This window comes from Micrasema longulum, unplaced genomic scaffold (genome assembly GCF_059751315.1).
Source record: "Micrasema longulum isolate JH-2025_06_02 unplaced genomic scaffold, ASM5975131v1 h1tg000037l, whole genome shotgun sequence".
Classification (NCBI taxonomy): domain Eukaryota; kingdom Metazoa; phylum Arthropoda; class Insecta; order Trichoptera; family Brachycentridae; genus Micrasema; species Micrasema longulum.
In genome coordinates, this window is record NW_028277244.1 from 1,588,189 (window position 1) to 1,600,730 (window position 12,542).

The window sequence follows — 12,542 nt, forward strand, 5'->3', positions numbered from 1 at the left end:
CCATAAAGATTCGTCACAAGTCTTTATGTTCCTTGACAACCCTTTCAGAATAGTTTACGCCTGTTGATTCAAGCAGTAAATACTACAAGGGAGCTTTTGCTCCTAGGCAGGAAGTGTTAAGGAATGCTACATACTCGTACGCCGGATGTGAGAAGTGTATACAGGGGTTGATTTTCAACATCTTAAGACCTACCCCGAGAAAAACGTATAATCTGTATAATACTATATAAATATGCAGATTTTCATAAAAATGATAAAGCTTGAATAATTACAATCAAACACGAAAATGATTTCAATCCAGAGTACTTAAGCATGTAAAAAATTAAATTTTAGAGGAAATTAATAAATGCAATCGGAACGTTGGAAAAATTTCAATCGAGAGCGCTTCAGTAAGGTAATGTTAAATTAAATTTTACTGGTCGAGGACTGCAGTTAATTATCAAAAAAGTCATTTTAATCCAGAGTTCATCATATATCAATTCAATGTTGATTTAATTAAGGTATTTTATTTTATACAGTGTTTGCTGAATACTAGAATACATGTTTTTAAATTTATTATAGAAACAAATTTAGATTATCCAGTTTCTAGTTTTATCGCTTTCGCAACATCTTTGATAGAAAAAATTGGAAATCCTAGAAAATAACATACTATTTAAAAAAGAGCTGACGTATTTATTTTCCGTTTCTGTATCCATTGTAATATATTTCCTTATCATGTTTTAACACTTTACTTTTCAGACATCCCAATTGACAGTCAACAATCTTTATACATATAATTCTTCCGTACGTGTGATGTCACTGAACTCCTCCTGAACGGCTTAACCGATTTACGTGCGGTTTCCAACGAAATGCAGATTTTTGCGCTACGCGTGTTTGCAGATATTAAAAATTTCAATCGGATCTGTAAAAAAGATGAGAATGCATATACAAAAAGGTACAAAAAAATGGAACGATGTTGGTTTTCTTTGTTTAAAAAATGATTGTTTTTGAGTGTTTACAAACAACATTTGCTTTTTATGGATCCCAATCAGATTCTTTCCTTGCATTCTTTATAATTTGTTCACATTTATTTCTTGTTACTGGATTTTTGGTAATACTAGAATATCATTAAATGACATTCAATACATTTTTTAAATGCATTCATGAATAAAGTGAATCCCTGTTGGTGAGAAGAGCCGAGTTTGACATTTGCAAAAAGAATTCTATATTTGAAAATGAATTGTTTTTAGTATTAGAATTAAATCTTAAACAAGTACCTAGGTACCTGCTTATCAATGAAAAGTCTTTTCTAAGGTAATAGCAGGCAAGCCAATGTTCTGGCAGGACTACGTCTGTCGGGTCCGCTAGTATATTTATATATTTAAACTCATTATAATAATATTATATTATTTAAACAAATGTTTTTACCCCGTAACAGTTTGTAAAAAGACCTTTCTGTCAGGCATAGATAAATTAATAAAATTGCTACTGTTAGATTAATTCTCTATCCATACTGTTTTTGAATTAATACATGAATTTTACAATAAAGATACCAGTCTTGAAGATGTCGCGAAAGCGATAAAACCGGTAGTTAATTATTCCAAATTCGTGGATTTAAGTACCACTTATCTTTTATTTCCATAATAAATTACAATGAACTTCCACTAAGAATTTTCACTATCAAACTCGAATATTTTTTTATGTGGAAAATTTGCCATCTGGCTCAGACTAGAAAAAGGTTGGCACTGATTGGTATACAGAGTTAATATAGTAGTGATTCCGATTGACTATTGTACTATTCATAAACTTGATTGGCCTTTTATTCATCGACCACTATTATTTTTAAAGGACATAAGATTATATTTTTTGTGTTGGTTTTGATGTTAATTAGCCATTATTCTTGTCGTATTTGTAAATATTTCTTAAACAAATTCACATTTGTCAAACAAATAAATATGTCGAATATATGTGCTCGTCGCGTTGGTCAAATAATTTTCAATGTGCACATTTAAATATAATTACAATTCCGTTTTTAGTCATAATCACGTTTCATCTATGTTATTTTTAATAAACATATACATGCGTACTTGGGAATTTTAATTAAAAACAAACACATGTTTCTCGAGTTTGGGTTTTATTTTAAAAAGTGACATTTATATGCGTAAATTATTTTATATATTTATTTATGTTATTGTGCAGATTTGATTCATAAAAGCCCTAAGTATGTTTCCTTACTATTTATTAACGTTTAAGTGTCGTCGGTGAGGAATGGAGTTATGTTTTTTTCAATATTAGGTGATTTTATTAAATGTTTAAGATCGTAATAACGCAAATTAAAAAGTCTGGTTGATCAGTCATATTAAAAGAATGCTTTTTTTATTTTATTTTTATTTATTTACAATTTTAAAAAACCCGTTAGGGTTACATTAAAAATTTAATATTGTCTAGTCATTTTATGTCTCGTCTAGTCTAGTTAGTTCAGTCATCATGTGCTTTTTCAGATTGATTTTAAATTTGTCTCCATTAAAAGTTTTCAAGTAGTAAGGTAGGTCGTTGTAGTGTTTAAGTCCATTATGTAGTATTTTTGACTGTCCTGTGTTTGTCTTTGCTTTTTCAATATGATAGTGTTTTTGTTGTCTGGTGTTATATTTGTATATGTCAGTATTTTTGACTAATATTATGTCGTCGTCTTGTATGTTTCCCAGTGTTATTTTGTGCACAATTTTTAAGGTCTCAATTTTAGTCAAGTAGTTTATGTCAAACTGGTGTGTTTTTTTGTACAGTTCAGTCGTAGAGGTCAGGTAGGGTAGGTTGTATGTTAGTTAAAGAATTTTATTTTGTTGTCTTTGTCTTTGTCTTTGCTTGCGTGTTGTGTATGTCTTCCGGGGTTCTGGGCTTTTAAAAAAAAGTATAAATGTAAATATTAGTATAAAATTAAATATATTATTTAAATTTCATAGAGTAGACATTATTTATAAAATAAATTCCTTTATACAAATTTATAAAGAAGAAAAAAAAAAAAACAAAACAAAATATAATAAATTTAAATAATGAAAAAACAGTAAAAAATTACAACAATCTCCCCAATGAGCAAAAAACTATTAAAATAAATATTTCAATAAATAAATTCAACGGAAATTTAAATAAATTTTTTGAACGGGTTTAAAAAATGCAATATATTTTAATTAGTATGAATGTATTATTATTTTCGGTTTTCCCTTTTATATCCAATAAGTTTTTTTCTTTTCTCATGTACCCGTATATTCAAAATTACACAAATTCCAATAAATAAACAACTATAAGAGTGTAAGTCACTCTCCAAATACAAGAGTTAGTCTCTTTTTTTGGGAAGTTACAGTTATAACATTTACTAGATGTAAAAAAGTAGATTTATATTTGTATTTTCGTAAAGAAAATTCGAATTAACTTTATAAATTGTCTCTCCTTTACCGCACCGAGAGTGTTCAATATTTTGGAAGAGTGAATTAAGCTCTCAAGGATGAAAACTATTTTCAAGGACTGGATTTAGTGGGAGGGATTTGAGTGGAAAACTCCTTGATGATTTTCCGAATGTTTGAGTTTGCTGTTTACCATATTTATGTGCCATACACTTATTTTTTAATTTTATTATTATGTTTCTTATCCTATATAATATTTGTGGTGATATACTCGTATGTCTATGTCGACTAATTACTCGTCCCAACTTAACTCAGGACTTATAGTCTCATGATGCTGAGCGACGTCTTCAAAGAAACTAATGGGTCGAAACGTAAACCTACTTATTTATGAGTAGTTTAGTAGCCTTCTGTTTGATGTGCTTATGCGAGTTCCGGACTATTATTAATTCTATGGCATACCATCTTAACATTTATATGTAATATGTGACAAGGCAAAACAATTTTTAGTGCATTTTCATGGATTGTAAAATGTATTTTATCTGCTTAATTTAAAGTTGATTTTTACTTACGGATGAGAGTACGTATTGTATCTGTAATCCTCTTCTGTGACACCATAGTCTGGCGGAATAAGCGACCAACTATTGTCGTAGTATTCATCATAAGCGGGAAACATCCCGCCATTAGCACACATTGTCATTATTTTGTCTATGGAACTCCCAAGTTAAGCACTGATTTCAAACGGAACATAAATTCGAATTAAATGAACACTTACATGTAAGAACTTCCATTACAATTAGTAGGAACACGAGGGATATTTTTTCAGTAGGCTGGGGAGGTAACGCACAATTTTAGAAAATACGTTTTTTAGGAGCGGATTTATACGACGAACACCAAAGGGTAACTAAAACCTTCGAATTGAATTTATCCTAATAGGTGAGTATCTGTATGAAGCCCCTTTTTGTTAGACTATCGTTATCTCGAAGCTTTCTGATGATAGTGCGATATGAGAGTACATTTTCCCTTAGTTAAGAGATCGGCAACACTATTATAAAACACATTCTTACTAAAAACACACAATAAACTCCGTCAATCAATACATTACGCTAACTGTTTGCTTTTTTATAATCTTATCTCGGCTAGAAAACGGATAAGTGTTTTTATTTTCCAGGTGCGTATTTAACTATTAAGATAACACAATGGCAATTCATATATTTGTATCTTTATTTTGTTAATTAAACATAGACTATAAAATATAATAGTGGCCACAATTTACAAAAATTCGACGAAGGTATTTCTATTGCACCTAACCACATTCTTGTGAATGCTCAAAGTTTTCAATTTGCATAGGTATTTGTGCTAATTTGCTTTAATCTATCGTTTTGAGATACAATGAAAGTGCACTAGTAATTTGCTCTTTGCATCGTATAAAGAGAAAAAGGCTTAATAATTTTAAGATTTTTAAAATTAAAAAATTATTATTCTGTATTTTTTTAAAGCCTTGATCCGTTGGCATATTTGTAAAAACCCGACGTGTCATCGATTCGGAATGCTTCAGTATCACTCGGAAATACATATGTCTCCCGTTCAGAATGTTTCGTTTTTAATTAGCACTGTTCAATTTCGTAACGCCACAAAATCGCCCCTGAGTAGTGTCGGCTAATTCATTCAACTTAAACATTCTTATTTTTATTGTACTATCTTCGATACGCCATAAATGTCTTAATAAGGAATTTGGTTTGTTTCGGTTATTACTGAGATAAATAACGCGTGAGGTATCTCATTTTCATCATTTCGGGTCCCACTTTTTATAATGTTTATTCTCTTATTATTTTTTTAGTATTCTTAGTTATTTTTGGATTTTTTTTCTTAGTATTGTTATTGTATATTTTAATATTATTTCTTCTAATTTACTATTTTTTTCATTGCAATTATTATGTGTCAACACAGGCTTAGCATAAAACGCCATAATAAGTTCATGAACATAATATAAAGAATGATATATATTATGTTTATGAATATTTAAATTGTTCCTTTATCCTTCTTCTTTCCTTCCTATCCCCTCTCCGCTCTTCATAGTATAGTGTTAACTTTTTTTTATTTATATATATTTATTTTTGTTAATCTTTGCCTTTAATTTTTGTATAAAATTGTAAGATTCAATATGTCCATGTATTTATAATTTTCTCAAACTGAACGGTTTGGGTAGGTAGGAAGAAATTGCCTTAAGGCAATATGCCCGCCTTTATATGTAAATATATTGTATATGTATATAAAGTGTCAAATAAATAAATGTAACTTAATTCAAATTAATTATAAAAAACAGAGTGAGATATTATAATAAATTTAATTTTTAGGTTTATAAGTTTAGTAAATGTGTTTTACATAGAAAAATGTAATTGTTTAAAAAAAATATTTATGGAAAATATGTAAACATAAACATTGAAAAGGGCGAATTTCATGTGTTTTTGAAAAAAATATTAACCCTATATTTACATTTTTTTTAAAGATATTCGTTTTGGTTGTCTAGCTCTGATTTATGGGCATTATTGAAAGCATAGTGATGTATTAGTGAAGTAACCAACACAACACACTGTTGACACAGATCTGATAACCGTGTTACACCTACAAATACTTAGGCTATAGTAAATATATCTATACTAAATATATATGATATGTAAGTACGCATGTATCCACGAGTTTATACAAATATACTTATACAGGCATTTTTATTAGATTTTTTTACATGAGAGCTACATTATTTTTACCTTGATTATAATGGACAGCTTTGGTCAGCAATGTAGAGATCCCGAGGAGAGCTAATTACAACAGACAATATTGTTTAAATGTATAAAGGTCTACAGTCCTCTAATTTATACTATTGGGCGAGATTGAGGGTCAACGTAGACCTGGCAGAAGGCAAACGTCTTGACTGCGCAACATAAGAGACTGGACCGGAATGAGGTGTGTGGAGGAGTTGCTCCTGGCAACGCAAGACAGAGGACTTTTTAGAAGTGATTGCCAACATCGGGGACACCTGATAAGGCGCTAGAAAAAGAAGAATAACGTGTAAGGTTTATATTGACTTAAATGGCATTGTTATTTATTTTTTACCTTTAAAAAAATAATACACCTACTTCTAAATTTACTTACCTATGCATTGCTCTTGTATTCACTTGGGGACATTAACATGATTCATGATCGTCATATAGCATATGGTGTTCACAAACCGCGTACTAGCCTCTGTCGGATAGAGGTATGATGAAGATTCTGTGAAATAAAGTTCCTTAAATGTTTGTTGATTCGGAAACGACTTCGTGTAATTTCATAATTATTTATTTTCTAATTTATAAAAAACACAATTTGATTTTTGAACCACGTCAGTATTTCTTTTTCCGTATTTATTATAAGTGTTAAAAAACGAACATATAATTCGCCAGCTTCCCCGCAGGCAGAGGATAAAACGCCGCACCACTCTGTCTTTGCATACTTTATGTTTCATAGCGTCTCTGCCTACAAAGCCAAAACCCCTACAAAGTTTATCACTTATGTCAAAAACATAAACATAAAATAAACTCATCTAACCTCAGAAGATTGAACAAAAACTCTCTAAACAGCACTGTAGATGTGTTCCTGCAGAAAAGAAAAGCATTCAAGAAGCAAGCGGTGTTATCACTCCTGGCTAAATGATGACATTCTTACCATGTCTGTCAAGATTGTGATGCTATTATGATGAATTGTTTCTAAGATTATTTATGTTAAATACGAGATTTTCTAAGCTGGTCAATTGGTTTAAAAAAGGGCGTTAAAAAAACAAAGCTGTATTATTTAATGTATCGTCGTATTACATTTATCAAAAAACTTACTCATAGACTTGTGAATTTAAAGTTACCTGTCGTCAAATCAAATTCTAAAGTAAATACTGGCTCTCCTACCGATAATCTTTCCTACTCGAATCGTGTGTATTATCAGTGCACAATCTACACCTTACACGCACCTATGTAGATACAATATATTATAACTTCGCGTCGCGCCGCGTTGGCCTCACATTTAAATATCATCATCCATATAAAACATTGTGGACATATTGCAATGTGGTCATTTCTTCTAACCAAAACATAAAACAAAAAATATGTGCATATCAGCATAGAATAACAACCTAAATTTTAAAACAATAAGTATACGATCATCATCATTCGACTTTCCGCACAGAGTTGTTCATACGGCACTGCATCGGTAAACCGAATATAATATTTCGATCATTTGTTACATGAGGGTAAGGTCTGTCTCACGCTTCAGGTGCCTGTTGCAGGAACATTAAATGTTTCAGTTTCTCTCTCGATGGTTTCAATTCTCTAAGATTAATTCAATGTAGTTATGCAAAACGCAGCCTGCCAGAGAAAAGTGAAACTGAGATAATATCACTTTTGTGAAAAAAATGAATAATCGAATCTACACAACAGTTGGAATGATTTTTACTTCGACACTTGATAAATAATGCATGCATTTGTTTTTTTATAATGCAAAAATGAATTTAATTATGTATATGACAAGATTTGATGATTTTTAAAGTCTGACTGACCACGCAACCTAAGGTGTGCATTTTGCAGAAAACAGTCCGCCCTAGTAAAACTCTAATTTACGTTGTGCCATTAGGTACCGATCACATAATTTTATATTTATATTAGGGTACCAATGAGGATCTTTAGCCCTACGGAAATTAGGCACAAAAATGTTTTCTTGCGCGCGGTAAAAATTAGACCATTAAATAGTACTGCAAAGTTTCTTGAAAATGTATAAAAAAAAAACGATAAGCAAGCCGGACATCCTTCACAGCTCTCACATCATTGGCTGGTTCATATGAACTAGCGACGTCGTTCAAAGTAGTTCGTTTTTAATAAAATGCTTTTTTTCGTAAATTTTCAAGAAACTTTGCCGTACAATTTGATGCTCTAATTTTTACTGCGCGTAAGAAAACATTTTTTGTATACAATTTCCCGGACAGCCGGAAAGTTCTTCATTTCTAATAGCACTGAACTTTCTCACTGAAATGCCATATTTTACCCTCTTGTAACGTGTCTTTTTAATTATACGTTATCGGTGTACTCCATATTATTATTCAAAATAAACAAATTTATGCAATGTTCAGACAGGAGAAGACCAGAACAGGCAGAAGAAGTGTCGGCAGTCGGCAAACCTCAAGATAGGTGGTCTGATGACATAAAACGGGTTGCAGGAAGTGGTTGGAGGCATTTGGCTTAGGATAGGGAGATGTGAAGATCTAAGGGGAGGCCTGTGTTCACCATTAGATACGAAAGGGCTGATAATAATGCAATATCTCGAAGCAATCGTCTCCAATGGTCACTTCTTTAAACAAAATAAAATAAAAAATTCAAATTTCATTTATTTTTTGAGATAATTATTACAAAAAAAGTACATGTGTATTTTGCATACAAAAAATTAATACAAGAAACATAGTGTAGAATGATCACCTAAACCAACTAATGACGTCATAAGCCCTGTAAATTTTATTTATTTGAATACGGCAAAATTGCCTTTTACATATGAACACATTTGGTTGAACTATTTTCATAAAACATACATTTCTTGTTACCCAAGATTTAGAAACAAAAATTCAACCTAAAAATTTTGTAACACATTCAGTGTTCTAAAAAATTTTTTTTAGATTCGTTTTATAATAAAAAATCTTTGGGCCAAACATGAATCAATAGTAAAGATCAGGTCGACAAATTTGAAAAAAAGCGGAAAATATGAAAACATGTACTTGTCGTGGTTCATGTATAGGACAAAGCGGGAGAGCAATTAAATATAGACTGAAAGAATATTTAGCTTCACATAGATTAAATAACGATTAAGAAAACTATACATCACATTTAAATGAATTAAAACATAATTTAAAAAAAACAAAAAACATAAAAATTTTACATGTAGAACATAAAGGTCAAAAGTTAGATAGATAAGAAATTTAAGAAATAAATAGGATAAAAAATAATAGCGATAGAATTTTAATAAATCAGCAGATAGAATTCTTTATTAGCCACCCTTATTAGCCACCTTAGTTGGACCCTGTACATTGTAATAAAACAATAAATGTTTTTCATGTAATAAAATCTTCCCTTAAAGTACACCGCCAACACATGTTTCAATAATTTGTCTCACTCTGTTCCAGTAAAATATTGCATATTGTGTCTTTTTCAACTTATTTTTATATGTACTTACACTTTAGATAATATATAGTTTTATATAAATTATCCTTACACTGTTTAATATTCACCAGTCTGAAAATGCTTAAATGGCTTAAAATTAGACAGTGGAGAGACTATCACTCCCTCTCACTTCTGTTCAATGTACTTCATAGTCCTAACGCTCCTATATACCTGCGTGAAAAATATCAACGCTCGTCACTTCATGGTTTACCTCTTCGTTCTAATACTCAAGGCACTCTCTTAATACCGATCCACAATTCCTCTTTCTTCTCCAACTCATATTAGTGTCCATGCGGCTCGACTGAGGAATCATCTCCCATCCACCATCAAAGATGTTACTACATTATCCTGTATAAATCACGTCTGAAGAAACGTCTCCTTTCTCTTCATTAATCTTTCCTCCTATCTTTTTTCTTCTTTTTTTTCTTTTTCCCATTGAGTAATAGTTTTGATTAAAGGTAAATTATAAACAAATATGTTTATTTCTATTTTTATATATCTTTAGCTTTTTAATCTTTATTTTCTATTTAATATATTCTGTAAATTGAATTATACAAATAAAACTTTTATTTTATTGGTTGGTTGGAAGAAATTGCCATTTGGCAATAAGCCCGCCAATTTACAAATGACATTATGTACAAAAAGTTAAATAAATAAATTAAGATTGACAGAATCAAGAAAGGGGTGCTGCGTTGGTTTGGACCTGTAGAGCGAATGGACAGTGAAAGAACGGCTAAAAGGATCTACGATGCAAATGTTGATGGATGCAGAAAACGAGGAAGACCGAGAAAGACATGGCACGATCAAGTCCATCAAATACTTGAAGATGGACATGTCAAAAGTTCCTATAATCGGCGTACGTGCATGAGAAGATGTATAAATGTAGAGGAAGCGAGGTCTGTATGCCAAGATAGAGTGTTATGGCGTTCTATCCTCTCTGCCTACCCCTACGGGGAAACGGCGTGATGTTTTGTTGTTGTTGTTGTTGTAAGATGCCCATTAGAGAGTGAAAGCGCTAATTGGTCAAATAAATAAGTGGAAGCGTACCAAGTATTTTTAAATAAATAACTTATATGTAAATATAAGTTATTACATCATTCAGTAGAAGTTTAAAAATAAATGTAAAAGTCAAATTAAACAATAATATATTTTTAAGGATTAATAAAACAAGAAAATCATAAAGTTACTATTTCATGTAATAATTATACTAAAGGTTTAATTAATATTCACCATCTTTGAAAACATTCAAAAGGTTTGATAAATGTTTATGCATTCCAATTCTTTTCTCAAAAATGTCCATCTCCATTGTAATTTGTTTCAAACATATCAAAGTATTTAAAATATTTTTTATATGACATGTGGTTTAATATTATTTTATATTTTAAATACTAAGTAGGTACTTTTAACTTTATTGTTGTTACCAAATAATTACACATTATTTAATATATATGTACCTTAGAGGTTAAACACGGAAGTTACCTTCTTGCCATTTTGAAGTTAAAAAAGGAGAAATTATCGCAATAAGCAATTTTATAAGTTAAAAAATACCAAAGTCCACTTTCGTCATAAATTCATTTTTAATTTGAAATGAAAATCTGAAGTTCACGTTGTTTTAATGCAAAATACATACATCATTAGTCCCAGACATGCTATTTTAATATGTACTACCTATTACTGTAAAAATAATAATCATTTTATATTGAAAGTACTTTATCGATTTAAATTTTAATATTTGGTTTAAAAGTTACGATGTTTTGGAAGTCACATAATCAAATCTAATTTTTTGAACATTGGTTCAATGTGACTCCTGTGGTTTACCCTTTAAGGTACAGATATGGTACAGATAATAATATTGTGATTTTGTGATTACCTATCAATGTGCTGAAAGTTAACAAAAAATTAAAGATATTTAATTTATAAATTTTTAAAATACATATATGTGACTTTTTAAAGTTATTAAAATTGCATTGACTTCGATTTGTTCGTTTTTAATATTTTAAAATAATAACCGTTGTTAGATTTTACGAAATTAAAAAAAATATTTTTTAAATATTATTACAATACTATATTTATTATAGTTTTTAGTACTTTTGCATTTATTTTTAATATTTATTTAATATATTTTTTCCCATTGGATATTTTTTTTGATGTAATTTAACGCTTTTTGAAGACATTTCACCCTAAAACCATTTCAAAGTTACCTGTTCTAACGAATAAAATCAGTAAAAAAATATTGGTATTTACCTCTGGTGGGACTCGAACCCACAATCCTCGGCTTAGGAGGCCGATGCCTTATCCATTGGGCCACAGAGGCGCGGTAGTGTCTCGTCAGAAATAACATATAAAACGATTTGAGCGTGATTACGTCAGGCGAGAGAGAAAAAAACTAATTATATGCGTTACAGCGGCGAACACGTAAGTCGTGTCACGCCCACAAATTCCTCACACAAGTTGTAATCTACGCTATGCGCTCGCTCTGCCGGAGATCGCCCGTCTACGCTCCCCGCTCTATATAGCGTGGCGGTCGGCTGGAGTTTCCTAGAACACAAATACATTTGATTTAATAACAAACACAGAAAAAGTGTATGTAATGTTTTATATTTCCCTACTCATTTAATTTGAAGTTAATATTATGTAATATTCTGTTGCTTGACAATCATTCACTTAGATTTAATGGAATATTAACTTTTTAAATCAAACTCATCAAATATTTATAATTGAAAAACGCAAAGCAACCATATGTAAACACTAGCATATTACAACAGAGATGAAGAACATTTTAGAGTAGAGAATATAGAACTCGAGGCATCTACATGGCTTATGACCTGTCAAATGGCCACATAAACAGCTGTGTAACATTTGCCATTCTGCCCATATTTAAACATCTATATTTCTTCAATTCTTTCATAAGTTGATGTTTGTGAATTCAAAGAGCTGAAAC

At 30.6% G+C, this 12,542-nt stretch overlaps 1 protein-coding gene and 1 non-coding gene across 4 annotated transcripts in view; both read right to left on the bottom strand.

Moving 5' to 3' along the window:
* The window catches only part of LOC148285424 (homeobox protein XENK-2-like), a 72,316-nt gene extending 66,153 nt beyond the window's left edge, over positions 1 to 6,163 (bottom strand). For 2 of the 3 annotated variants that reach the window (XM_088225507.1, XM_088225516.1), the window contains exon 1: positions 3,947 to 4,454. In XM_088225507.1, the coding sequence (XP_088081633.1) occupies positions 3,947 to 4,074 (128 nt within the window). In that variant the 5' untranslated portion in view covers positions 4,075 to 4,454. Of the gene's footprint in view, positions 1 to 3,946; positions 4,455 to 6,142 lie in introns of those variants that run through there. The other variant, XM_088225525.1, reaches the window with a different exon arrangement.
* A 5,679-nt stretch (positions 6,164 to 11,842) lies between these two features.
* On the bottom strand, positions 11,843 to 11,915 carry TRNAR-CCU (transfer RNA arginine (anticodon CCU)). Its single transcript has one exon. It is a non-coding gene; the product is annotated as a tRNA-Arg (tRNA).
* Positions 11,916 to 12,542: the final 627 nt, after the last annotated feature.